The 27,585-nt window shown below is 48.9% G+C and overlaps 1 protein-coding gene, 1 non-coding gene and 2 pseudogenes across 12 annotated transcripts in view; 3 read left to right on the top strand and 1 right to left on the bottom strand.

Annotated features, from left to right (window-relative positions):
• Positions 1–3,035: 3,035 nt before the first annotated feature.
• The window catches only part of PGPEP1 (pyroglutamyl-peptidase I), a 39,525-nt gene continuing 14,975 nt past the window's right edge, over positions 3,036–27,585 (top strand). For 2 of the 11 annotated variants that reach the window (XM_086408401.1, XM_086408395.1), the window contains exons 1-5: positions 3,036–3,157; positions 3,945–4,019; positions 4,530–4,610; positions 5,147–5,199; positions 26,469–26,585. In XM_086408401.1, the coding sequence (XP_086264527.1) occupies positions 3,124–3,157; positions 3,945–4,019; positions 4,530–4,610; positions 5,147–5,199; positions 26,469–26,585 (360 nt within the window). In that variant the 5' untranslated portion in view covers positions 3,036–3,123. Of the gene's footprint in view, positions 3,158–3,944; positions 4,020–4,529; positions 4,611–5,146; positions 5,200–19,783; positions 19,870–26,468; positions 26,586–27,585 lie in introns of those variants that run through there. The other 9 variants (XM_086408402.1, XM_086408399.1, XM_086408406.1 and 6 more) reach the window with 7 other exon arrangements.
• Positions 14,013–14,119, top strand: LOC147368097 (U6 spliceosomal RNA). The gene has a single exon (XR_015168726.1). It is a non-coding gene; the product is annotated as a U6 spliceosomal RNA (small nuclear RNA).
• Positions 14,192–15,639, bottom strand: LOC147368096 (large ribosomal subunit protein eL30 pseudogene; annotated as a pseudogene).
• Positions 21,194–21,901, top strand: LOC147368095 (coiled-coil-helix-coiled-coil-helix domain-containing protein 2 pseudogene; annotated as a pseudogene).

The following is a 27,585-nucleotide window of genomic DNA, read 5'->3' as shown; positions in this document are numbered from 1 at the left end:
TTCATCACCCTCAGGAGAAACCCTGTCCCCATTAGCAGTCACATCCTATCCCCCTCCCCTAGCTCCTGACAACTACTAATCCACTGTCTGCCTCCACGGATTTGCCAGTTCCGGACATTTTGTATACTTAGAATGATACGCTACGTGGCCTTTCCTGTCTGACTTCTTTTACTCACATGATATTTTCAAGGTTCCTCCAGGTTGTACCATGTGTCCATGCTTCATTTACTGTTAAGCAGTATTCCACTGTTGGGAATGATGGAAAGTAAACAGTTTTGTTTTTTTTTTTAATCTGCTAATGAGCATTTGTTTTCTCTTCTCCCTTTTGGTGATCCTGAATTGTACTGCCATGAACATATTCAAAAACTTTCACAGTATTTGGACACTTATTTGTAATTATTTTGGGAGCATCCCTAGGAGTAGAATTGCCGGGGGCTTCAGTAACTATGTTTAGCCTCTTACTGCTAAGTCACTTCAGTCATGTCCGACTCTGTGCGACCGCAGAGACGGCAGCCCACCAGGCTCCCCCGTCCCTGGGATTCTCCAGGCAAGAGCACAGGAAGAACTGCCAAACTTTTCCACAGTAGCTATGACTTTGCAGGAGTGGCTTTCCAATGTAACAATATATGTATTTATATATATATATTTTTTTTAAATAAAAAAGCTCTTTATCCCACCCCTTCCCTTTACCTAGGGGTGTCACAGGCACTGTGCTGCTGGTTACACTGTTGCCAAGCCAGACTGTGAACTCACAATTTGGCTCTTCCAGCCAACTTTCTTTCACCCTGCATGTCCCTCTCTAAGGACTCAGTTATTCCTGATCCTAGTCCCAACCCCTTCCATGTGTGACTTGGGACAAGTGACTGAGCGGCTCTAGGTTCCTTTTCCTCACTCGCAAAATGGGATAAGAACAGTTCCTCCCTCCAGGGGGTTGTGATATTAAAAACAAACACACACACACTAGGGGCTTCCCTGGTGGTCCAGTGGCCAAGACCCTGCATTCCCAACGCTGGGGGGCCTGCGTTTGATCCCTGGTCAGGGAACTAGATCCCACATGCTGCGACTAAGTTTTTGAATGCCATAGCTAAAAATCCTGAATGCCACAACGAAGATCCTGAGTGCCGCAACTAAAACCTGGCACAGCCAAATAATTTTTTTTAAAGACCTTAAAAAGAAAAAAAGAATACTAGTGATATGCTTAAACGGGGACTGCATCCAGTGACCACGAACTTTTATCCCCACTCGTGCCAGTAGCGCGTGACTCAGTTTCTCTGATCACCATTCACTCTGGGTGTTAACAGTTTCCCTTTATTTCCCCAGTGCAATGGGGGGAAAATGACACCCACTGTGGTTTCTCTCTTTCCAAAGCCCCGGCTTCTAGCAATGCATGCACTCCATCCCAGACACTTATTACATGTTTGAATGATAAAATCTGATTCTTGGTTAAGATTTTAGTTCTGTTCTCTTCTTCCCATTGGCTGAGGTCTCACTCCCAAGCCAGCCCAGGCAAGATCTCAGATTTTCTGAATTCTACCTGAAGCTGCCAGAGACCAAAATAGCCACTAAGTATGTGATCTCAGGCTTGAGCTTACAAACAAGGCTTCGGGCAGTTCAGAGAATGCTGCATTGGGTATTCTGAGGCCTGGTTTCAGAGACAGACGGTCCTTGGTCAGCACCCTGCTTAATCCAGGCCAAGGCTGCTTGGAATGAGAGGTCAGTGACCCAACTCCAAGGTCCAGCCCTGTTTCTAAGGATGTGGCCAGAAACTCAGCGTTATTTTTCTGGCTATCTTGGGAGGAATTCTGACCTCTGATGAACGTGGACTGGGGACCTACTGTGTGCCAGGCACAAGGCTCTAATGCCCCTGCTCTGGAATTTAGGGCAGGAAGTGGGAAATAAACCAGAACAGCCGTGCCTCTAAAGGGATGATTTCTGAATGTGATTGCTGCTCTGAAGAGAGTGGAACAAGGAAATGAGATGGACCTAGCAGGGTGGTCGTGAAGTGGGGTAGGGATTTCAGCCGAGGTGAGGCGGACACCTAGGGGGAGTTTATGTTCCAGCTGAGTTCTGAAGGAGAAGCATTTGGTTTCGCAGGAATCTTCAGAACACGTTCCAGGCAGAGGGAGCATCAAGTTGCAAAGGCCCTGAGGTTGGGCGCTTGGAGGACTGCTGGGGTTAGAGCAGCTGTGTATTGGAGAAACAAGCAGGGGAAGGCCTGGTCTCTGGGGCCACATCAGCCTCCGTCTCAACGTGCTGCTGCTGCTGCTAAGTCGCTTCAGTCGTGTCCGACTCTGTGCGACCCCGCAGACGGCAGCCCACCAGGCTCCCCTGTCCCTGGGATTCTCCAGGCAAGAACACTGGAGTGGGTTGCCATTTCCTTCTCCAATGTGTGAAAGTGAAAAGTGAAAGTGAAGTCGCTCAGTCGTGTCCGACTCTTAGCGACCCCATGGACTTCAGCCTACCAGGCTCCTCGGTCAATGGGATTTTCCAGGCAAGAGTACTGGAGTGGGGTGCCATTGCCTTCTCCGTTTCTCAACGTAGGCGCCTGCTTTAAGCACCACCCAGTTGTGCCATGTTTTCACTTTATTTCGTTCCCCTCCTCAAACTCCTGGCCTGAATGCCGCATCTGTGGCCCCAGGAGGCTTTAGGTGAGTGGCTTTCCGAACTATGCTTCAGTTTTTCTCTGTCAAAGGGACGGAGAAAAAGAGCCTTACTCACAGGGAGATGGGAGGGGGGTTCCGATATAATTCACAGAAAGCGATCAGTGAACATTTGTGTACTAAATGACCAGCTCGTCCCCAAGGCATGACTCAGTGAGTTCGAGAGGCCACAGCCTGCGAGACGAACCGTCCGAATTCTGCAGGTGGGGAAACAGGTTGGGGACCTGGAGCAGCCACGCACTTCTCAGCGGAGAGTTATGGACGCGGCGCGCACGCTGCGTCTCGGGCCCGGGCACGCGCACGACCGGCGGCCCGGACGGGGGCGGGGCCTGGCGGGGGCGGGGCGGGCTCGGGGGCGGGGCCGAGCTCGGGGTTAGGGTTAGGGGTGGCGCGGGTCCGAGCGGCGGCAGCTGACTCGCCAGCGCCGACCGGGAACCGGTCAGAGGCACAGCCTGAGCCCGCCATGGAGCAGCCCAGGAAGGCGGTGGTGGTGACGGGTACGAGGGCATCGCGCGGATGGCGGCCGCGGCGGCGGCGGCCCGGGGCAGGGTTGGGTGGGGCGGCTCGGGAGGCGACGAGGCGCGTCGCGGGGAGGGACGCGGCGGCCCGGGTGGAGTGGGTGCTAGAAGTCGCCTCAGGTTTGGAAGGTGTCATCGCCCGCGGCAGCCCAGCGCAGTCCGCGCGAAACGGAGAACGTGGAGAAGGGGGCACCCCTGTGGTCCCACTGTCAGGGGTCGGGGCAGCCAAGGACGTGGGGGGGTCCTGGCAAACGCCCCGCACGGAGCAGGCCCCTGGGCGTCCTTCCTTTCCCCGTTGGGGACAGTGACCCTTCGGACACCTGTTTGTTGTGTCTGCCCTCCCGAGGTCGGGTTTGTCACCACCCCCGGTCCCAGGGGACAAAGGCCGAGTTGCGGGCAGGAAGTGCCCCGGTGACAAATGAACGTCTTGCCAGACACTGCTCCCCGAACCCTGCCCTAATGAGGGGCTGCTCCCCCGAGGCAGGGGCAGGCGGAGTTGGGGAGACCTCGGGTGCCGGCAGTTCTTCCGGTTGTTTCAGGGACTGTCTTGATCAAAATCTTTCCTGCCTGTGGATAAGCCTGCTCCCCCTTCCCCCCGACCCACTCTTCTGTCACCAACTCCCCGAAACTAACTACGCCTCCCCCTCCGAGAGACTCCGCCTCGGAGCCTCGTGGGCGTCAACTTCCGCCGGGCCTCTGCGGGGGGGTGGGGGTGGGGGACCGTCATGAGGGGTGAGAGTGAGAAATCTGGCCACGATTCAAACAGGTGGTGTGTGGCCCAGGAAGGTCCGGGCTGGTCCTGGAATTCCTAGGAAGATGGAAGAAGCCACTTACCTGGCAGGTGTGTTGCCAGAGGGTCACTTTCCCTTGCAGCCCTCCTGTGTCTGCTTGTTTATTACTTTAGGGCTGACTCTGGCGGCGGCCCTGGGAGGGACATTTTTCTGGCCTGAGGTTATTACATCTTTACCGTCTCATTTTGTAGAAGGAGAAACCGAGGGTCACAGAGGTGCCCTTGTTTGTCAGTGGCTGAGCTGGGACCCATATTTGGTCCATGCAGGAGGAGGAAAGGGGTAGAGAGATTCTGACCCTACTTGGGGGCCCCCTGCTATTCCAGGGCACAGTATTCCTCCCAGGGCCATGATACCACCAGGGGCACTTGGCCCAGCTGGAGTGACCCATGACTCGTGATCAAGGACAGCCTCTCTTCAAGAGATTTATGTTTTAGATAGTGTGTGTGGGTTGGTCAGAAGAGGCAGGCCACAGACTCTGCTGGGCCTGGGTTTGAATCCGTGCTCTTGTGTCTTCTCACTGTGTGACCTTGGACAGCTGATTTCACCTCTCTGTGCTTCAGTCAGGAAACACCCTTGCCTGAAAGGGAGGCACAGGGGGGCTGAAGGCCACAGGGCATGCAGAGCACCTGGCACCTCCTCAGGTACAGTCTGGTTTGTAAATGAATGGGGAGGAGGATGATGGGATGGTGCCTGGACAGCCTGACCTGGGAGATACCTATGTACATTCCTTAAGGGCCATTCCTTATCAGACCGTGAATCACGGAGCACCTCCAGCCCTGTAATTCCAGGGTCCAGGAATGGTGCACAAAGACAGTGATGGAATAATTATATTTGGGGATCAAGGATAGGGGAAGAAACTGAGAGAGGAACAAAGTCAGCCTTTTCTGGAGCAAAAAGGGGGCACTGGCCCCTTGCTGGCACAAGATCAGGTGAGAGTGAGAACAAGATAGGATTCACAACTTCAGTTAAGAACAGTTATGTGGCAGGGCTCTCTGAAGGGACCACTGGGTGTACCCCAGAACTTGGACCAGGCCCCTGACATTGTCCCCGGGGATGGCTACTCCTGAAGCTCCGTGCTCCATTCTTGTGGATACACACAGCCGCCTGGCCCTGGGCAGGCCAGGAGGGGCCACTGGGTGGTGATGTGCTGCTTTTCATTTTTGTTTTTTTTTTTCAGGATTCGGCCCTTTTGGGGAACACACTGTGAATGCCAGCTGGATTGCGGTCCAGGTAACTGAATCCAGAGGGGAGGAATCAGGCTGGGCTTCCCCTGGAAATATTTGGTGCCAAGGAAAGTGAGCAGCCTAAGAAGAGAGTGTCTCCTGTGAAGCTTCGTGGAGAGAGATGTTAGCAGTCTGACAGATATTCCTGCTCAGATAGTTACTGCTGTACTGTTTGTTGAGAGCTTGTTCTGCGCCAGACATTTTTTCTGCCTAGAGCACTGAGTTCTTCCAACAACCCTTAGGTGTGTTTATTCTTGTGCCCACTTTACAGATGAGGAAACTGAGGCCCACAGAGTTATTTGAGGTCATCCAGCTCAGAAACCAGAATGGTCTTTCTTCAAAAGAGTTGCCATGCTCCAGCCAGGTTTAGGGGGGACCAAGCACGGATATTGGGAATTGTGGCAACCTTGTAGAGGGGATTGCAGTGATCCTCTGTGTTGCCTCCTGGCAGCTGAAGGAAGCAAAGACTGCATATTGAGGGCGGGGAGGGGGGAGTCCTTCCTGTTGTCCCAAGCCTTCTGGTTTCTTTGTCAGCTGGGGCATTTGGAGAGACAGACTGGGGAACAATGGGCAGAGAGAAAGAGAGAAACGTTTTCTCCTTATATAAATCAGATCTGCAGAGACCGGAGCCAAACTAGTGTTAATCCTAGCCCATTAGCTGCTTGATTTAAAGCACCCCCCGCCCTGGCTTTCCACTCCAGAGCCCTGAGTTTGGAGAAGACTCCAAGTTGAAACCTCAGTGTATCAACACCTAGTTGGGAAACCCCCATGTTTTTTTATCACCCTTCTTCCAGACCTCAAAATCTCAGCCACATTTGTCTCTCTTTTATAAAAAAAATTTCACCCCACTTTGGAAGCAGGACAGAGGGACGGGATCCCCGGGACTCCACAGATGGGAGCATGTCTGAGGCCCTGCTCGTCGCACCCGCTCCCTGGAGCCCCAGACAAAAAGGAAACAGCGTGTTTCTCAAGGCGTGTGTGTCTGGCTTTGTGCGAGTTTCAGACAGGAGCCTTCACGGGGCTGAGTGGATACAAAGCCGTGTGTCTGAATTCCCGGGCCCCCAGACACTATGATCTGCATCTAAATAGGAGAAAAATCAATTAAACAATCTTTGGAAATCCCTCAGAGCATCAGGACTCGGATGGTGAAGGATGGCAGCTTCTCCTCCTGCTGCCGGAGGGGAGATCCACTTTCTATTTCAGTCAACCCTCTCTCCAGACCTCGCCTCTAGAAGTCTTTGAATTTTCTTCCTTTACTTTATGAGACAGCAAGAGAGGGTTCTCCACCATTGCCCAGCTAAAAAGGTGCCAACCTTCCCAGACCTGATCATTTCCCTTTTAAAAAGCTGGAGCCGCCCCCAGGTACCCTGAGTGCACTCAGCTGTCTAACTCCATGATGTTTGACGCCTGTGCACCTCTGTGGCGCCTGAGCCCAGATTGAAATCTAGAACATTCTCAGCCCCTTCTGTGCTCTTCGGCATTGCAGAATCCCCTTATGTCCTTTCCCAGCTACTCCCACCACCCCCTGCCCCCCACCCAGGTGCAGACGTCTCTGCAGCCGTTATGGCCACCACAGGTGCATTCTGCCTATTCTAGAACTTGGTGTCAATGCAGTTGCAGTTGTGGCGCATGCCTTTGCACTCCAGTATTCTTGCCTAGAAAGTCCCATGGACAGAGGAGCCTGGTGGGCTACAGCCCGTGGGGTCACAAAGGGTCGGACATGACTGAGCGACTGAACAGCAACCCACACCTTCTGTACAGCAGGGCATCTGCAGGATCCGCCCATGGGGTAACTTGGAGCTGCTGGTGGTGCTTTCCAGTTACTCTGGATGGAACACATTTGCCCATGGGAGGAGTGTAGCCACTGGACGGGTCTAACCCATTCCTCAAGAAAATATGCCTAGGAGTGCTTTTGGTGTGGCCCAGACATTAGCTGTGGGCAACCACTGATGTCATCACCTCAAGCTGAAGATGGGTGTTGGGTGAGGGGAGGTGAGCAGCAGTCACCTCCTGTCCCAACTGCTTTTTCCTGAAGCTTAAGCTGCCACCTGGGGAAGGAACTCCTCCTCCTCTGCCAGGGACCGGATTGCCCCTCTCAGCCTGTCTTTCCACATCTCTGTCTCTCTCGGCTTCTCTCTGGGTGTCTCTGTTTCTCTGTTTCTTGCTCTCTGGACCTCTGTCTTTCCCCTTCTCTCTTCATATCTCTCTTCCCTTCTGTCTCTCTCTTCCAGTTTCCCGTGGCCTCTCTGGGTCTCTGTCTTTCCCCTGTTTCTGTCGCTCAAGCTCTCTCTCTCTCCCCTTCTCCCTCCACCTCTGTCTTTCGCTCCCTCCTTTCTCTCTCCTTCTCCCCACTTCTTTCTCTGTCTGTCTCGCTCTCTGTCTCTCTGTCTGTTTCTGTCTCTCTTCTCTCTCTCATCTGACCTTCCTTCCTCACGCCCTGGGTGAAGTTGTGCCCCAGCAGAAGGTGACCTGTTTCCCACCAGCTCCATGGGGGAGGTGGGAGCTCTGGGGATAGAGGGGCACCCCCCTTTCCTTTTGCCCAAGACGCCGCTACCTCTCAGCACCTCAAGCAGGAGGGGAGTGCATTTTTCAAGTGTCATATCTCCTCGCAGGTCTTGGGTGGTTAGCATGGGATGCTAGCTGTGGGTGTGTCTCTCCCTAGGAGGCTCAGGTGGGTGTCAAGGGCTGGGACCCCTTAGCTTGGAGATGTCTGGAGCCTTCCCTGACCAAGCAGGGCAAGGAGGAACTGGGTCATAGGTCCTAGTGACATCACGGGACAATTACTGCCACAGTGAGTCTAGACAGACCTGCTAAGGATATTAACCAGGGAACAAAGGGGGTCTTTGTTGTGGGGTCAAGGGAATCGGTCAGACGCAGCCGAGCAGCAGGGTCTTGTCAGGTAGATGGGTGTAGACAATGCATTGTCTGGGGCGCCCAAGTCCCTTTCCTTTCACGATATGTGCCTGGCGGACTCGGGGTGCACTGTTACCCTCCCCCCCCAGGAGAACCGTCCAGACCTTTTGGAGCAGAAAGTATTCAGAAGCCAAGAATTTAGCTTCTCCTAACCTTTCCAAACTTCAAATGAAAAGTGTAGCTATTCCTCTCCCACCCTTGCCCTTCTTAAAATTTGGGGAATCATTTGTTTAAAATCATGTACCCATGTCTTCAATGCCCCCATCACTTTGGTGAAAAGTATTTATCCTAGGACTTCCCTGGTGGTCCAGTGGTTAAGACACTGTGCTTCCACTGCAGGGGACTTGGGTTCAATTCCTGGCCCAGGAAGATCCCCATATACCGTGCTGTGTGGCAAAAAATAAAAAAAAACAAATAAATAAAAAAGTATCCATGTCCATGTCACTAATGCTTTGAGCAAGATAGTTGTTTGATTCCCATCAACCCCGAACATTCTTTCCTGCTCAGTACCCACCCGCTGCCCCCCATCGCCTCATCCTGCCCTGTAGGCAGCTGCTTCCTGAGCTCTGTCACCACAGATGGGTGTTGCCTGGTCTCAAGCGGCAAGCAAAGGAGGTGGTCCTTGGAGCAGGCTCCGTGATCCTCTCCCACTGGCTGCTTTTGCTCAGCCTGCACTGGTGTGTCTCTGGGGGCAGGGACAGCTGTCCTCTCTCCCGACCCCCCCTCTTCCCCTTGGCACTGGCACTGGGGCCTTCAGGGTTTGCTCCCCAGGAATACAGCAGCAAGGACGCCCCTCTCAGGGTCTTTGATGAGCATGTGGTTGCCTCTCTGGGGATGCTGGCCATGTGACGTGTGTGTATCTTCAATGATGATTTTCTTTTCTTTTTAAATTTCAGCGTCGGTGCTGGGTCTTCATTGCGGTGCGGAGGCTTCTCTAGTCTCGGCACATGGGCTTAGTTGCCCTGAGGCATGTGGAGTCTTGGTTCCCCAACCAGGGATCAGACCCACGTCCCTTGCCTTGGAAGGCAGATTCTCAACCACTGGACCACCAGGGAAGTCCCAGGGATGGTTTTCTTAGTTTATTTTACCCCCAGCTGGGGAGGGGGTAGGTGAGGACCCAGAGGACATGAGGAGAAAAGGTTAGAACAAGAAGGTGACCCACTCCGTGACACCCTGCTGGCATCAGGTGATTTTTGAATCATCAGCAGTCATGTGGACAGTTGTTCCCACTAATGCCCGGTAGACATCACCCAGTGGGTGGGAGTGACCCTTGAGTTACTGTGTGCAGATGAGGGTGATCAGCAGGCGGGAACCAGTCTGCTAGGTGAAGAGAGGCAAAGAGAGGATCCACAGGGTGGGGCTGCTGCATGTCTGTCTGGCACATCACACTGTGGTGGCCACCGAGGGGGTTCCTGTGCCCTCTAGAGTTTTCCTGGCTGGGTTACTAACCGAGTCAGCAGCATCTTCAGTCTCCCAGCCCCCCACCCACAGAGATGGTTCCACCAGTTGACTTGCCCGCACATTGGGTGGCCCGTTGCAGTCTCGTTTTGAGGACAAGTCCCCAAGCGAAACTCTAAATGAATAAAGGTAATCCTTTGAAGTCCTCACTTAACCTGGGAGATGGATTTTTTTTCTTTAGAATTCTTTTAACAAATTATGTATTTTCGGCTGCACTGGGTCTTCGTCGCTGCGTGCAGGCTTTCTCTGGTGCTGGAGCGTGGGGCTCCCCTCTGGTTGCGGCGCGGAGGCTTCTCACTGCAGTGGCTTCTCTTGTTGCTGAGCACAGGCTCTAGGGCTCAGTCTTCAGCAGTTGCCGCACGCGGGCTTAGCTGCTCTGCTACACGTGGATTCTTCCCGGACCAGGGATTGAACCGGTGTCCCCTGCATTGGCAGGCGGATTCTTAACCCCGGGACTGCCAGGGAAGTCATGGATTCTTTTAATTACTGCCCTTTCATCTTCTGTTGCCAGAAAGGGCTGCCAGGTCCATGGGGAAGAAAAGCCAGAGAGGAGACAGGGCAATTTCAAGCTGCAGGGGGCAGGAGGGCAAGGAGAAATGAGGTTGTCGTTGACAGGATATAAAGATAGATGAAATTATTTACCTTATGTCGAGAGAAGGTCTTTGCTGGAGATTTCTCCTCTCAGCAGTGGTGGGAGAGAAAGCCATCTTTAACTCCATTCATTTAAAAAAATTTATTTTTTGACAAGTTATAAGGATAGTGCCAAGAAGGCTTTTCACACCCGGAGTCCCCAAATGTTAACATTATATTGCATTTCTCTATAGATAATTAGGGGCTTCCCAGGTGGCTCAGTGGTAAAGAATCTGTCTGCCTACGTAGGACTCAGGTTAGATCCCTGGGTTGGAAAGATCCCTTGGAGAATGAAATGGCAACCCACTCCAATATTCTTGCTTGAAAAATTCCATGGACAGAGGAACCTGGCAGGCTATAGTCCATGGGGTCGAAAAGAGTCAGACACTACTGAGCCACTTCAAGAGTTAGACATGACTAAGCACATAGATAAATAGATAGGGAGAAGGCAATGGCACCCCACTTCAGTACTCTTGCCTGGAAAATCCCATGGATCGAGGAGCCTGGTAGGCTGCAGTCCATGGGGTCGCAAAGAGTCAGACACTACTGAGCCACTTCACTTTCACTTTTCACTTTCATGCACTGGACAAAGAAATGGCAACCCACTCCAGTGTTCTTGCCTGGAGAATTCCAGGGACGGGGGAGCCTGGTGGGCTGCCGTCTATGGGGTCGCACAGAGTTGGACGCGACTAAAGCGACTTAGCAGCAGCAGGTGGATAAATAGGTAGGTAGGTAGATAAATATAGTTTAAAATATTTTCTTACTGCTAAGTAATTTTTTTAATTGTGGTAAAATATATATAACAAAAACTTTACCACATTAACTGTTATTAAATACATTCACATTGTTTTGCATCCATCATCGTCATTCATTTCCAGAACTTTCTCATCTTCCAAACTGAAACTCCATTGCCATTAAACCCTAACTCCCCATTCTCCCCTCTCCCCATGGCCCCTGGCGGCTATCATTGTACTTTCTGTCACTAAGACTCTGACCACACTAGGGACTTCATGTAAGTCGAACCATCCAGTTTTGTCCTTTTGTGTCTGGCTTATTTCATTTAGCATAAGGTTTTCAAGGTTCACTCATACAGTAACATGTGTCAGAATTTTCTTCCTCTTTAAGGCTGGTTAACAGTCCATTGCATGTATATACCACATGTTGCTTATCCATTAATGGGTCAGTAGACACGCGGATTGCTTCTACATTTGAGCACCCGTGAGTAATGCAGCCATGAACACAAACAGGGAGTATCTCTTCAAGACCCTGCTTCCAGCTTTTGTGGGTATGCACCCTGAAGTGGCATGGTTGCATCGTAAGATAATTCTGTGTTTCATGTTTTGAGGAACTGTCATGCTTTGTGTTGTTTAGGAGTCAGCTGCAGGCGCGAGACCCCTCTGTCTTTAAATATGTCACTGTATGTTTCCTAAAACACGACCTCAGCACAGTGATCAAAATCAGACTCCTTGAACGCTGACACAATTCTATGATGCACAGCTCTGATTCAGATTTTGCCCCGCATCGTATTAAAATTCTTCATGGCGAAAGAGAATTCTGGATTGTGCATAGGGTTCAGTCGTTCCATTTCTCTAATCCCTTGTGATCTGGAAAGTTCCTCAGTCTTCCTTTGAGTCTCACGGATGATGTTGGCTAAGAACGTCCCTCGGGTGGTGTTTCCTCAAGACTAGACCGGAGGCTGTGTGCTTGGGGCAAGAATCCCACAGAAGTGATGTTGTGTCCTTCTGCAGGGATGGTATCAGGAGGCACTGGATGCGCTGTTGACTTGTTAAAGGTGAGAAAGGATGGGTTTCTTCTCTGCAAAGTTACTTTCTGATGGGTTTCTTCTCTGCAAAGTTACTTTCTGATGGGTTTCTTCTCTGCAAAGTTACTTTCTTGCCCTTTGTAAAGAAAAAGTATCCCATAGAGAGTTACATCGAGATCATATTAGGATCTCCTGGTGAGTCTCATTCAATTAGTTTTTATTTTCCTATGATGGTTGCCAAATGATGGTTTTCTAATTCCTTCTTTCCTTCGATACTTTTTATGGCTTTCTACTGGAAGTGTATTTGTATCTGTGTGAATTCATGGGTACTGACTGTCCTCCACAGATGATAATCTCTTACTGTCTTTATTTTTAAAATTACTTTTTCTTTGACTACGCTCCGTCTTAGTTGCAGCACATGGATCTTCATTGCAGTATGCAGGATTTTTAGTTGTGGCAAACAGGATCTAGTGCCCTGACCAGGGATGGAACCTGGGCCTCCTGCATTTGGAGCACAGCATCTTAACCACTGGACCACCAGGGAAATCCCTCTCTTAATTTGTTTAAAAAGATTTTATTTTATATTGGAGTAGAATTGGTTGACAATGTGTTAGTTTCAGGTGTACAGCAAACTGATTCAGTTGTACACACACACACACACACACACACTCTTTTCCAGATTCTTTTCTTACTGTCTTAATTTTGATGTTCAGATTGTCCCACATCTGGCCCGTGGCAGCCTGTTCGGGCTGGCTCCTGTGTCTGTAGTGCATGTCCCTGTCATTCTCGTGTTGTGTCACGTCGCTTCAGTCGTGTCCAACTCTTTGCGACCCCACGGACTGTAGCCTGCCAGGTTCCTGTGTCCATGGGATTTTCTGGGCAAGTATACTGGAGTGGGTTGCCATTTCATTCTCCAGGGGATCTTCGCCGTCCAGGGACTGAACCCAAGTCTCTTGTATCTCCTACATTCTCAGGTACCCACCTTTACCACTAGTGCCACCTGGGAAGCCCATTATTCTTGAGCACTTTCTTCTTTTTTTGATTCCATGCTCACTTTTTGAAAATACACTTTTTAGAAAAATAATAATCTATTTTTGGCTGCACTGGGTCTTCATTGCTGCATGCAGGTTTCTCACTGTGATGGCTTCTCTCGTTGCAGAGCACGGGTTCAGTAGTTGTCACATACAGGCTTATTTGCTCTGTGGCCTGTGGAATCTTCCTGGGCCAGGGATTGAACCTGTGTCGCCTGCACCAGGAGCGCGGCGTCTTTAATCACTGGACCACCAGTGGAGTCCCTGGAAATACATATTTAATTTCCCAGTAATTTTAGATCTACTGATTTCTGCCTGAGTGTTGGATGTCAGATGCTTTGTGTGCTTTTTAAAGTTGAGATATAATTTTATTGCGATATAATCATGTACCATAGATTTCACCCTCTTAAAGTGTATAATTTAGCGATTTATTAATTATAGTCACAGAGTTGTACAACCATCACCTCAATTTAATCCAGGACATTTTCATCACTTCAAAAATGCCTCATACCCACTGACTGTCATTCCCATTCCTCCTTTTCCTCGGGTCGCCACTCATTTACCTTCTGTCTCTATGGATTCGCCTTTTCTGGACATTTCAGAAAAATGGAATCATATAAGACGTGGCCTTTTATGTCCCTTTCATCCTCTCAGCACAACATTTTTGAGATCCATTCCTGCTGTAGCATGAATCGGTGCCTCACTCCTTTTCGTGGCTGAGTAATATTTCACTGTGTGGATGAGATCATGTTTCATTTATTTGTTCACCTGTTGACGGCCATGTGGCTTATTTCCACCCTTTGGTTATAAAAGTAATGCTGGATGGACATTCACACACAAGTTTTTGTGTGGATGAAGGTCTTCATTTATCTTTGGTGTGTACGTTTGTATTAGAAGGGGAGTTACTGGGTCATATAGTAACTCCAGGACCACCTTTATACTCTCCCTGCCCCATCCCTGAAATGAGCCACTTCTCCAAGAAAGCCTTCATTCTTAGTGGATAATAGTATTTAAAACTGAGAGCTAGAGCTCGCTTCTGTAGCACATATAGTAAAATTGGAACAATACAGAGAAGATTAGCATGGCCTCCACCCAAGGATAACAGGCGAATTCGTTAAGCATTCCATATTTTTGGCAATGACGTATATCCACTACCATGTGTAAAGTAGATAGCTAGTGGGAAGTTACTGTATAACATAGGGAGCTCAGTCCAGAGCTCTGGATGACCTAGAGGGAGGAGATGGGGGTGGGGTGGGAGGGAGGCTAAAGAGGGAGGGAGCATATGTATATTTATGCCTGATTCACATTGATGTTTGGCAGAAACCAACACAACAGTGTAAAGCAATAATGAAATCCTCCAATTAAAAATTTAAAAAAAATCATAAAGCTGGAATCGGGGAGCTGGGTGTGCTCATTGCTACTCGGATGTCATTGTTTCTGAGCTCTGTCAGTGGGCAGAGCCAGAAAGTGGAGGTGTGTACATTCATACCCACTCACCCACCCCTGCACCTCCTTCTTTAAAAAAAAAACAAACACTTTTTATTTTATATTGGAGTACAGTTGATTAGGGCTTCCCTGGTGGCTCAGTGGTAGAGAATCTGCCTGGCGATGCAGAAGATGTGGGTTCGATCCCTGGGTTGGCAAGATCCCCTGGCGAAGGAAATGGCAACCCACTCCAGTATTCTTGCTGGGGAAATCCCATAGACAGAGGAGCCTGGCAGGCTAGAGTCCATGGGGTTGCAGAACAATGAGTTAATTGTTAATCACCTGCAAAGTGATTCAGTTATACATACACATATATCTGTTTTTTTTTTTTCAAATTCTTTCCCTATTTAGGTTGTTATATAATACGGAGTAAAGCTCCCTATGCTCTACAGTGGGTCCTTGTTGGTTATCCGTTTTAACAATAGCGGTATTTTGAGAGCATCCAAACTCACACCCATTTCTGTATCAAAACCCTGAAATTTGCATGGATACCTCCAAATTGGTATCCATTTAAAATCACAGACATATAACGCCTTCCTCCGACAGTGTGGCCCTCCCCCGCCATGATCCCCGGTGTGTTCACTTCTTTGATCGATCCCAGAATAAATAGAAAGAAACTTCAGAATGGCTAACCCACACTTCCCCCAAGGAAAACCTACTCACTAGAATTTAGTATTTGCTGACGGTTCTTTTTGTCTTTAACCTGAGGGCAGAGTCCGAACACCGTGTTCAAAAAAATTACTTCCGTTAGTCTTTTTTTTTTTTAAACAAGCTCTGGCCAGTTTCATTAAGGAAAAATTGTACATGATTTGCTTGTCACCAGTGTGTTCTGGCATGCTTCTAGTAATATCAGAATCACCTGGCTCAACGATAGCCAGCGTGCGTACTCTGCAGGATTTTCCACATGCTGTGCCCAGTTCAGTGTTATTGCCAGTGTGGTGATGGACACCAGTGTTGTTGGCCAACATGGCGAATACTCTCTCTCAGATTTCCTCAAGGCTGGGCAGTTGTTGGCGAGGATGGCCAGTTTCGCTTTGCCTTGTCTGATCATTTTCAGAGTCTGTTTGTACCCCAGCACGTACTTTCCACTTTTCCTAACCAGCTGGAGCCTAGAGCTGATCGACTCCAGTGACTTTTCCGTCTTCTTTGCGGCCACCAGCTTCCTGCCTTAGATGCGGGACGCCCCCAACCAAGAGCAGCCGCCAAGATGGCCAGGGAGCGAGAGAGGCTTCAGTTAGTTTTTATTTATATATTTTTAGTAGAAATATAGTTGATTTACAATGTTGTGTTTCTGGTGTATAGCAAAATGATATGTATATATATACACACAATATTATATACATGTATATATTCTTTTTCAAATTATTTTCCATTATAGTTTATTACAAGATATTGAACATAGTTCCCTGTGCTATACAATAGGACTTTGTTATTTATCTACTTGAGTTAGTTTTCTTTTTTTTTTTTTAACTTGAGTTAATTTTTAAAGGAATAACTTAAAAATACTTTTGGAGGAAGAGAGCAGTGCTTTAAATTATTTTTGAAATATTTCTTTTATGAAAAGTATACGCACACTATATATAGGTCAATCGTGAAATTATGGTGGCCATGTCTTTAATAATACACAACTGGTCAACTGAGCACGAAGCACATGTCTTTAATATATAATGTATCTTATATTAAAGTTGCCCTGTAACTCATGCGTATTGTCACCTAGTATTTGTGTGTGCGTGTGTGTGTGTGTGTGCACGTGCTCCATCACTCAGTCATGTCCGACTCTTTGTGACCCGTGGACTGTAGCCCGCCAGGCTCCTCTGTCCTTGGAATTTCCCAGGCAACAATACTGGAAGGGGCTGCCATTTCCTTCTCCAGGGGATCTTCCCAACCCAGGGATCGAACCCATAACTCTTGTGTCTCCTGCATTGGCAGGTGAGTCTTTACCACTGTGCCACCTGGGCACCTAGGGATACGGCTAAATTTATTTAAGGGAAAAAATTAAATGATTGCGCTTGAGGAAAATATTAAGTAGTATTAGCTCCACTGGGAGAAGGAACTGAACGTGGTGGACTGTCCGGCCTGAGGCTTGGGCGAAGGTGCACTGTGCTCTGAACTCATGGCTTTCTGGGAAATTCACATTCCTTGCAAATGAAAAGTTTGTACATCCCCATTTCCCCTACACGTTCAAGATCCTGACAAAGGGACACAGTTCATCATTTAAGGAAACCGAGGGGGTCTCCACACTGGGGCCTTCGCATGTCTGGCTGCTTCCTGTGGGAGACTGAAATCGTGAGTGTGTGGAGGGCTTGGAAGTGGATGTTTACTCTGTGGTGGCGGTTTAGTCACTCAGTCGTGTCTGACTCTGTGACCTCATCGCTCCTCTGTCCGTGGGATTTCCCAAGCAAGAATACTGGAGGGGGTTGCCTTGTCCTCCTCCAGGGGTTCTTCCTGACCCAAGGATCAAACCTGGGTCCCCTGCGTTGCAGGTGGATTCTTTACTAACTGAGCTACCAGGGAAGCCCATTTACTGTGTAGATTTTATTTTGTTTTATTGATTTATTTGGCCATACTGCGCGGCATGTGGGATCTTAGTTCCCTCTCACCCCCTGCAGTGGAAGCTCAGAGTCTTAACCACTGGACAGCCAGGGAAGTCCCATCCTGTGTAGATTTTAGATTTTTCCATTGAGCTTGAGAGAAAAAGCAGGAAGGAATTCCAGAAAGTTCTGGAGGATTTATAATTGGAATCTAATAGTTCCCAGCTTTCAACAAATGAAGTACAGTTGGTAAAGAGCCAAATTAGAAATCTCCAACGTGGAGAGTCCGGTGCGCAGGGAACAGCTCAGACCACAGGGAATCATGTGCTAAGATCCCACAGTCAGGGAAGGAGGCCTGACGGAAGCTGTTTGTCTTCCTGATAACAACTGCCTGAGAGTCCTTGGTGTCAGCACTTCAGCAGATGCCTTTAGTGTCCCTGCTCAGTAAGGTGATTGACACAGACTGTAGCTTCCAGCTTTTTCTTTTTCAAATTGCAATAAAATATACAGAACATAAACGTTGCCCTTTGAACCGTTTGCAGGTGTACAAATCAGTGTACTAAGTACATCCCCACTGTTGTGTAGCCATCCTTACCGTGGGCTTTCCAGGCGGCGCTGCTGGTAAAGAACCTGCCTGCCAATGCAGGATGCTCCAGAGATGCAGGTTTGACCTTCCCTGGTTGGGAAAAGATCCCCTGGAGGAGGAAATGGTACCCCACTCCAGTATCCTTGCCTGGGAAATCCCATCGGCAGAGGAGCCCCATCGGCAGGCTACAGTCCGTGGAGTCACAAGAGTCAGACACGACTGAGCACCACACCATCACCACCGTTCATCTCCCGAACTTTTTCATCTTCACAGCTGAAACCCTGAAACACCAATTCCCCATCTTCCCCTCTGCCCAGTCTCTGACACCCATCATTTTAAATACTTTCTGTCTCTATGAATCTGACTGCTCTGTGCATGCTCGGTCGCTTCAGTCATGCCTGACTCTTTGCAACCCCATGAACTGTACTATCTATGAAATTCTCCAGGCAAGAATGCTGGGGTGGGTTTCCATTTCCTACTCCAGGGGATCTTCCTGATTCAGGGATTGAACCCAGGTCTCCCTCACTGCAGGCAGATTCTTTACCTGGGAAGCCCTAGGTGGCTCAGATGCTAATAGGGACCTCATATAAGTGAAATCATTCAGTTTTTGTCCTTTTGTGTCTGGCTTCTTTCATTCAGCGTAATTTTTTCTTTTTCTTCTTTCTGGCCATGCCCCATGGCATGTGGGATCCTTATTCCCTGACCAGGGATCAAGCCTGGGCCCCCTGCATTGGAAGCATGGAATCTTAGCCACTGGACCACCAGAGGAGTCCCTGATTTTTTTTTTAAAGGAAACACATTATTGTTGTAAAATATGATTTAACATGTTTTGAGCCCTTTTCAGCACTAGGCCTTTCACATGTGTTGTTTTATTATTTTTCCCCTGTGATATGGGCACCACTGTTCATCCATTTCCAGTTGAAGGAACTAAAGTGCACGGAGTGTGAGTGCCTTGCCTGGAGTCACCCAGCCAGGAAGTAGGGGGAGAACAAACCCGGTCCCCTGGCTCTAGAGGCTCTGCCCCAACTCCCAACTTCCACCATCTGCGCAGTGAAGAGCTGCTTTTTTCCCCTTTCTTAAAAAAAAATTGAGATGAACTTACATAATATAAAATTAACCCTTTTAAAGTATACAAATCAGGGGCATTTATTACATTCACCATGCTGTCCAACCACCGCCTCTAATTCTGGGATGCTTTTATCATCCAGAGAGGGAGTCCTGTCTCCATTGGCAGTCATTCCCCACCCCTGGGCCCCAAGCCCCTGCCACCACCGATCTGCTTTCTGTCTCTGTGGGTTTGCCTGCTCTGGACATTTCGTGTAAGTGGAATCCCTTAACACGTGACCGTTTGCGTCTGACTTCTTTCACACAGCATGATGTTTTCAAAGCTCGCCCACGTTTTAGTGTCCGTGTTTCCTTCCTTTTCATGGCTCAGTAAAATTCCACTATGTGGGTGGACTGCGTTTCGTTTATATCCTTTCATCCGTCGATGAACACGCAGGCTGTTTCTGCCTTTCAGCTGTTGTGAACAGTGAGGCTACTTTTATTTTATTCTATTAATGTTTATTTATTTAGCTCTGCCAAGTCTTAGTTGTGGCCCGTGGGATCTAGATCTAGTTCCTGATCAAGGATCACATTCGGGCCCACTGCGTTGGGAGTGCAGGGTCTTAGCCACTGGACCACCAGGGACGTCCTGAGGCTACTTTTTAAAAAAATTTTATTTATTCTTAATTGTAGGATAATTGCTTTACAGTATTGTGTTGGTTTCTGCCATATATCAGCATGGATCATCCATAGGTATACATCTGTCCCCTCCCTCTTGAACCTGCCTTCAACCTCCCACCCCATCCCACCCCTCTAGATCGTCAGGGAGTGCTGGGCTGAGCTCTCTGAATCATGCAGCAAGTCCCCGCTGGCCATCTGTTTTACATATAGTAAAGTGCATGTTTCCGTGCTCCTCTCTCAATTCGTCCCACCCTCTCCTTCCCCCACTGTGTCCGCAAGTCTGTTCTCTGTGTCTGCGTCTCCATTGCTGCCCTGCAGGTAGGTTCATCAGTATCGTCTTTCTAGATTATGGAATATATATGCATTAATATATGGCATTTGTCTTTCTCTTTCTGACTTACTTCACTCTGTATAATAGGCTCAAGGTTCATCTGCCTCATTAGAACTGACTCAGATGTGTTCCTTTTTAGGGCTGAGTAGTATTCCATTGCGGAGAAGGCAGTGGCACCCCACTCCAGTACTCTTGCCTGGAAAATCCCATGGACGGAGGAGCCTGGTAGGCTGCAGTCCATGAGGTCGCTGAGGGTTGGACACGACTGAGCAACTTCACTTTCACTTTTCACTTTCATGCATTGGAGAAGGAAATGGCCACCCACTGCAGTGTTCTTGCCTGGAGAATCCCAGGGACGGGGAGCCTGGTGGGCTGCCGTCTATGGGGTCACACAGAGTCGGACACGACTGAAGTGACTTAGCAGCAGCAGCAGCAGTTTTCCATTGTGTGTATGTACCACAGCTTCTTTATCCATTCACCTGTTGATGGACATCCAGGCTGCTTCTGTCCTAGCTATTGTAAATAGTGCAGCAGTGAGTACTGGTGTACATGTGTCTTTTTCAAGTATGGTTTCCTCAGGATTTATGACCAGTTGTGGGATTCCTGGGTCATATGGATGAGGTGACTTTTAGATGTAAGAAAGGATAAAAAGGAAAGAAGCGTCTTAGCCAACAGCAAGTCCAAACCCATTTACGGTTAAGGAAAGCAAGGCACCCTCAGGGGCACCGAGTACTTGCCTAGGCTCGGCTAGTTCTGTATTTGTTGTCAGCCCATGCTTGAGCTGCTCACTTGTTCAGCTGACATTCATCAGCATCGAATGCGTGCACATCCTGGGCTGTGGCTGGGACCCCTGTGGGGTCAAGAGAGCATGTAAAGTGGGCTGGACTTCCAGAAGGTCTTGGGAGGCTGAGACATGAGGGCTGAGAAGTCAACTGACTCCTCAAAGAGAGGGAAAAAGCATTTTAAGCAGAAGGAACGGCCAGAGCAAAGGCCCTGAGGCAGGAGTGAGTCTGGTACATGGGCGACTGCACTGGGGGATGGAGCAGAAGGGAGAGGAGGGCAGTGTCCAGACCCCCGGGCGTCATGGGCCATGGTGGGGAGTGAAGAGTTGTATTCTGAGCGCGGCAGGAGTCACAGCAGGGAAGAAGCAGGAAAGGCTGTGATATGACTTGGTTTATTTTTTTTTAATATTTATTTATTTATTTGGCCAAGCTGGGTCCCAGTTGCAGCACATGAGATCTTTGTGGTGGCATGGGAACTCTCAGCTGCCGTATATGGGATCTATTTCCCTGACCAGGGATCAAACCTGGATCCCCCGGATCAAACCTGGATCCCCCGCATTGGGAGCACAGAATCTTAGCCACCAGATCACCAGGGAAGTCTCATGATGTGATTTTAGATTCTGCCTTGGGTTGGGAGGATCCCCTGGAGAAGGGAATGGCAACCCACTCCAGTATTCTTGCCTGGAGAATTCCAAAGACAGAGGAGGGGCAATTCAGGAGAGGAGAGGAGATTTGGTCTCCAGTCAACTTGCCAAACAAAACTTGTGCTGTGCTGTGCCTGGTCGCTCAGTCATATCTGACTCTTGGCGACCCCATGGACTGTAGTCCACCAGACTCTTCTGTCCATATGATTCTCCAGGCAAGAACACTAGAGTGGGCTTAGCAGTGCAGTCAAGATGCCTCGTGGAAGCCGAGGCCACACTTCCTGCGTGGCCCCTCCTGCCAGTCTGAGATGAGAGCAGCGCCCAGGCCAGGGCCCACAGCTCAGCCACCAGCAGCGGCTCCCCCACCTGCCGCTGGCTCCCCCGCTGCTCCCCAGCAGTCAGGTCTGCTGGCCCAGCTGGCAACACTGCTGCCAGTGTGGCTGTGGCTTCTGCCTTGGGCCGCGCTCTGGGTCACACCATCATGGGGGACTTCAGTGGAGGAAGCAGAGCTGAGTCCCCAAGGCCTGAATCACTTAGCAGGAGCCTCAGGGAACCCAGCCGGCACAGCTGCAGCAGAATGGCCCCTGCTTCTATGCGGTGAAACAGTTTTTAGAGTGTGCCCAGAGCCAGGGTGACCTTAAACTTTGCGAGGGTTTCATCGAGGTGCTCAAACAGTGCAGATTGGCCAACGGATTAGCTTAATCAAGAAGTGCCAATTGAAGACGTAAAAATCACCTCTCTTGACCGTGTTGATTTAGCAATAAAGTAAAATTAATAGTGAAGATATGAAGTGTGAGACCACCCGTTAAACTCCTCCTTAATTATTAATAGCTTTTGTGCTTCAGGACTGCAGTGGAAGAGAGCTTGTCACTATGTGGAAGTTCGTTGGGATGGTACTGAGTTTGGGTTTGGGCAGAAGAAGCAGTTATGCCCTCTTAACCGTGATTTTCTGCTGTTATTGTTTGTGAACTAATTAGAATGAAGTGATTTTCTTTCTAAAAAAAGAAAACCACTAGAGTAGACTGCCATGCCCTCCTCCAGGGAATCTTCCCAACCCAGGAATCAAACCCTGGTCTCCCTCATTACAGGCAGAGTCTTTATCTGAGCCACCAGGGAAGCCCAAACAAAACTTGGGTGTATCCAATAAGCCTCAAGCAAAGTGGTCTGTAATGTCTTTGTTTTTTTTTTTTGCCCACACCGAGCAGCATGTGGAATCTTAGTTCCCAAACCAAAGATTGAACCCGATCCCCCTTCAGTGGAAGCATGGGGTTTTAACCCCTGGACCTCCAGGGAAATCCCAAATCTTGTTATTTTTAATGTGTGGCCATTCAGAATAATCGGCCTGGGCATGCAGTGTGCAGAAACAGGGTGAATATTGATAAAATCATGGGAATGGGAACAGGGAGCACAGAGCTAAAACTTCCAGCTCTTCTCAGGGGTTCGATGGTGTAAAAAACAGTATGGTCAGGTAGAGATCGTGTCTGTGTGCCGGGAGCACCAGGCCTGCCTCATCTCTGGATCTGCAGACCTTTAAGGAAAGTCCCCCCTGATTCCCATCTCACAGACCGGGGAGTTGAGAGGACAAGGGAGCATGAAGAACAGAACTATTAGTGACCAAGAAAAATGATTGTGCGAGAAATTACATATTTTACAAAGTTTTTTCTTTAGCGTGTTTTAAAATAGATTTCACATAAAATATAACCCCCTTGCCCCCCAGTCATCTATCCACCAGTGTCTGCAGCTCACCGTGCACCAAGTCTGCATTCTGCCCTTATCTCTCCGGCTGTGGAATTTCTTGGGGGACCGCTCCTGATCTTACATGTCACTGGGCTTGGCAAGAGGGTTGGGGTCCTAGTTCCTGGTGTTGGCATTTGAGACCCCCCTACACCCGCCACTACCCTCCAGATGTCCTGGTCTCCAGATGACCTTGACACACCCTCTTTGGGGAGCAATTTGGAGTTATCTATCAGTGAGGGGGCGCTTCCCAGGTGATGCTAGTGGTACTGTAAAGAACCTACCTGTCAACGCAGGAGACATAAAAGACGTGGGTTTGATTCCTAGGTTGGGAGGATCTCTGGAGGAGGGCATGGCAACCCACTCCAGTATTCTTGCCTGGAGAATCCCATGGACAGAGGAGCCTGGCGGGCTACAGTCTATGGGGTCTCAAAGAGTCGGACACGACTGAAGTGACTTAGCACACAGCACATCAGTGAGGAGAGACCCGCCTTTCCTGGACACTCTCTAGAGCAACTGCAGTCGATGGGGCACAGAGTTGGAATAGTGTGGGTAGCAAGGTCAAGATGACTGGAGAAGGAAATCCTGCAGCCGCTGTAGGAGACGCAAGAACTCACCTCTGGGGACTTCCCCTGGTGCTCCCGGAACCATTCACCTCTGACTGAGGCTTGAACCCATGTGCCGCAACTTGAATCAGGCCAGAACTCACGGTCTTCCAACTGAGATCACAACACCGGGTTTCAGGACTTAATGAAGCTCGAATTCTTGAGGTCTCAGCGTAGAAAGAATTCAGTGAGAGACAAAGTGAGACAAGAAGTAGATTTATTAGTATAGCATGCTTGGAAGAGATGCAAGCCAGGGAGCTCTACCCTGAGGATTAATTGGCTACAATTTTATAGTCAGAGGAAAGGGGGCAGGGAAGACTGTCTCCCTCTAGTAGATATGAGGCTTACATCACTAGCTCTTCCTTCATTTTGGGCAGGAGAATATCTGACCCCCTGAGGTCAACTCAGAATATTGTAATGCTTGTTCAAATCAGGGGAAGGGTGGTAGGACTCCCCAGGTGGCACTCAGTCAGTTCAGTCGCTCAGTCTTGTCGGGTCTCTCTGTCTGTCACCAACTCCCAGGTGGCGCTAGTGGTAAAGAATCCTACCAATGCCGGAGACTCCAGAGACACGCGTTCAGTCCCCGAGTAAGGAAAATTCCCTGGAGGAGGAAATGGCAACCTACTTTGGTATTCTTGCCTGGAAAATTCCATGGGCAGAGGAGCCTGGCGGGCTACAGTCCCTGGGGTCACAGAGTCAGACGTGACTGAGCATATATACATACATAAAAGGGTGGTGACATTTTTCTTCCACCTAATGGCCTGGGGCATATCTCATGCTCTTATTTTTGACTTTATAGTTAAGCATGCTGTTTCATTCCATGACATTCCAATAGCTTACATGAGTGATCATTAACTTACAGTAATCTCCCCAAAATTCTTGGGTTTCCCTCTCTACTCTCTACCCATAGTCCCCTCCTGGAACTTCCACAGTCACCTGTTTAACTATCCTATTCTGTCCCTACCAGTCCAGTGGTTAGGACTCCACAATTTCACTGCCAGGGGCCTGGGTTCGATTCCTGGTCGGGGAACTAAGATCCCAGAAGCCATGTGGCATGGCAAAAAAAAAACAAAACATAAAAACTCACCTCTAGTGAATCCCACAAGTGTTAGTGTTTGTGGGATCCCAAAGTGTTTGTGACACTTTGGACCACAGCCCACCAGGCTCCTCTGTCCATGGAATTCTCCAGGCAAGAATATTGGCGTGAGTTGCCATCAACTTCTCCAGGAAATTTTTCTGGGTCTGCTGTGCACTGGGCCTTGTGCCAATCTGGGGGAAGAAGCCCAGTCATGAGCACTGCCACATTGAGAATCTGAAGAAAACACCTGTTTCCCCAGAAAAGTAGCCCTGTGGTGGTCCATTAATAGCCCCTTTTCCCAGATATATGTTTATATGCGTGCGTGTGTACTCAGTCAGTGCCTGACTCTTTGCAACCCCATGGACTGTAGCCCACCAGGCTCCTCTGTCTGTGGGATTCTCCAGGCAAGAATACTGGAGTGGGTTGCCATTTCCTCCTCCAGGGGATCTTCCCGACCCAGGGATCGAAACTGCATCTCTTGTGCCTTCTGAATTGGCAGGTGGATTCTTTACTGCTGAGCTACCTGGAAAGCCCCATTTTTTATTTATGTAAATATATATATATATAATGTGTATATCCATATGTGTATCTATGCATATAGATTTTTTCCATTATAGGTTGTTACGAGATATTGATTATAGTTTCCCGTGCTATACAGTAGGTCCTTATTGTTTGCCTGTTTAATATATAATAGTTCGTGTATGTTAATCCCAAACTCCTAGTTTATCTTTTTCCTTGACTCCCCCCCGCCCATCCCCTTTGGTAACCATAAGTTTTTATCTGTCTGTGAGTCTGTTTCTGTTTTATAAATAAGCTCATTTGTGTCATTTTTTTTTTAGCATCCAGATAAGTGATAAGGATAATATCACTTACATCATACAATATTTGCATTTCTCTGTCTGGCTTACTTCACTTAACACGATAATCTCTAGGTCCGTCTACATTGCTGCAAATGACCTTATTTCATTCTTTTTTACGGCCGACTAGTATTCCATATATATACATACATATAACACACACGTCTTCTTTATCCGTTCATCTGTCGATAGACATTTAGATTGCTTCCGTGTCTTAGCTACTGTGAACAGTGCTGCTATGAACACTGGGGTCACCAGAGCCCATTTCTGTTTATAATCCATGACGTTCTTACACCTCTTCATTCCTGAGATGGTTAGAGACTCTCTAATGAGTTGGGTCCATCTGTAAATATGTTGGGTCCTGCTGTATACCCTGCACCAAGATCATAAATAATTCTTAACAGGTATAACAAAGGAAGGTCGTAATAACAAACAGCAAAAATAATAGGAGTAATGGCAGCCAATATTATTTGAGCACTTATAATATGCTAAGCATTGCAGCATTGCTTGAACCTCTTTACTGTGAATTGGTTCCTTCAATTATTACAACTACCTGGTGAAGAAAATATGTCACTATCGCCATTTTACAGACGAGAGAACTGAGTCAAAGAGAGGTTAAGTGACTTCCCCAAGGTCACACGTGTGCTCAGTCACTCAGTCCTGTCTGACTCTTCACGACCCCGTGGACTGTAGCCTGCTAAGCTCCTCTGACCATGGGATTCTCCAGGCAAGAATACTGGAGTGGGTTGCCACACCCTCCTCCAGGGGAATCTTCCCGACCCGGGGATTGAACCTGCGTCTCTTGAGTCTCCTGCATTGGCAGGCAGGTTCTTTACCACTAATACCACCTGGGAAGTCCAAGGTCACACAGGGAGGGTTCAAATCCAGGAGCCTAGCTTCAGAGGCCACAGCACCGTGCTGCTGCCCAGGGAGATGCTGAGAGAATGGGTGCAGAAGGGGCTGAGGGAGGAGCTCTGGGGTGGATGAGCATGGGTGCCTTCCTGCTCTGCCGTGAGTCAGGAGCCCTGCTTGTTTTCTGAGGACAGGTCAGCTTATCCCCAGAGACTGTGTTATCCCTGCAGCCTGGACCTAAGACCACAGCGTTTCCTCTGCTTTGCTTTCAGGAGCTGGAGAAACTAGGGCTTGGGGACAGCGTGGACCTACATGTGTATGAGATTCCAGTGGAGTATCAGACGGTCCAGAGGCTCATCCCTGCCCTGTGGGAGAAGCACAGTCCGCAGGTGAGTGGGGCAGAGGTGAGTGGGGTAAAGGCAGGTGCTTCCCTAGCAGGATCTGCAGCTGGTGGCCCCAGGCATGGATGGTTTGTGCGGCTTTGTTCCTGCTCTGATCACATGGTTGATGCCACAGTCTTATCCCCCCAAGTGCCACACTTTTCTGGGTTACCCTTGGAGGTGAGAGAGGAAAGCAAACATCTGAAACTTTACAGAGGCTGATTCTGTCCCACTAGAGTTCTGTATCAGTCACAACGTGTTTCATTATAAGTGACAGTCAAAACACACCTCAACCCAGCTTGAGCATCAATGTTTGTATGCTTCAGGTACAGCTTGATCCAGGTGCTCACCCAATGTCATCAGCCTCCTCTCTTGACCACTCATCTTTGCTTTGCACTTTGCTTTTGTTTTGGCAATGTTAGGTGGCTGCTGACTGATACCCTCTTAACTCAGTTCAGTTCAGTTCAGTCGCTCAGTCGTGTCCGACTCTTTGCTACTCCATGAATTGCAGCACTCCAGGCCTCCCTGTCCATCACCAACTCCGGGAGTTCACTCAAACTCACATCCATCTAGTCGGTGATGCCATCCAGCCATCTCATCCTCTGTCGTCCCCTTTTCCTCCTGCCCACAATCCCTCCCAGCATCAGAGTCTTTTCTAATGAGTCAACACTTTGCATGAGGTGGCCAAAGTACTGGAGTTTCAGCTTTAGCATCATTCCTTCCAAAGAACACCCAGGACTGATCTCCTTTAGAATGGACTGGTTGGATCTCCTTGCAGTCCATGGTACTCTCAAGAGTCTTCTCCAGCACCACAGTTCAAAAGCATCAATTCTTTGGTGCTCAGCTTTCTTCACAGTCCAACTCTCACATCCATACATGACCACTGGAAAAACCATAGCCTTGACTAGACAGACCTTTGTTGGCAAAGTAATGTCTCTGCTTTTGAATATGCTATCTAGGTTGGTCATAACTTTCCTTCCAAGGAGTAAGTGTCTTTTAATTTCATGGC

The sequence above is a fragment of the Bos grunniens genome, chromosome 7, assembly GCF_055505025.1.
Source record: "Bos grunniens cultivar Pamir isolate PY7600 chromosome 7, Bosgru_T2T1.0, whole genome shotgun sequence".
In the NCBI taxonomy this organism is placed as follows: domain Eukaryota; kingdom Metazoa; phylum Chordata; class Mammalia; order Artiodactyla; family Bovidae; genus Bos; species Bos grunniens.
Note: the sequence above shows the minus strand (reverse complement) of the source record. Positions and strands in the feature narration are given on the sequence as shown.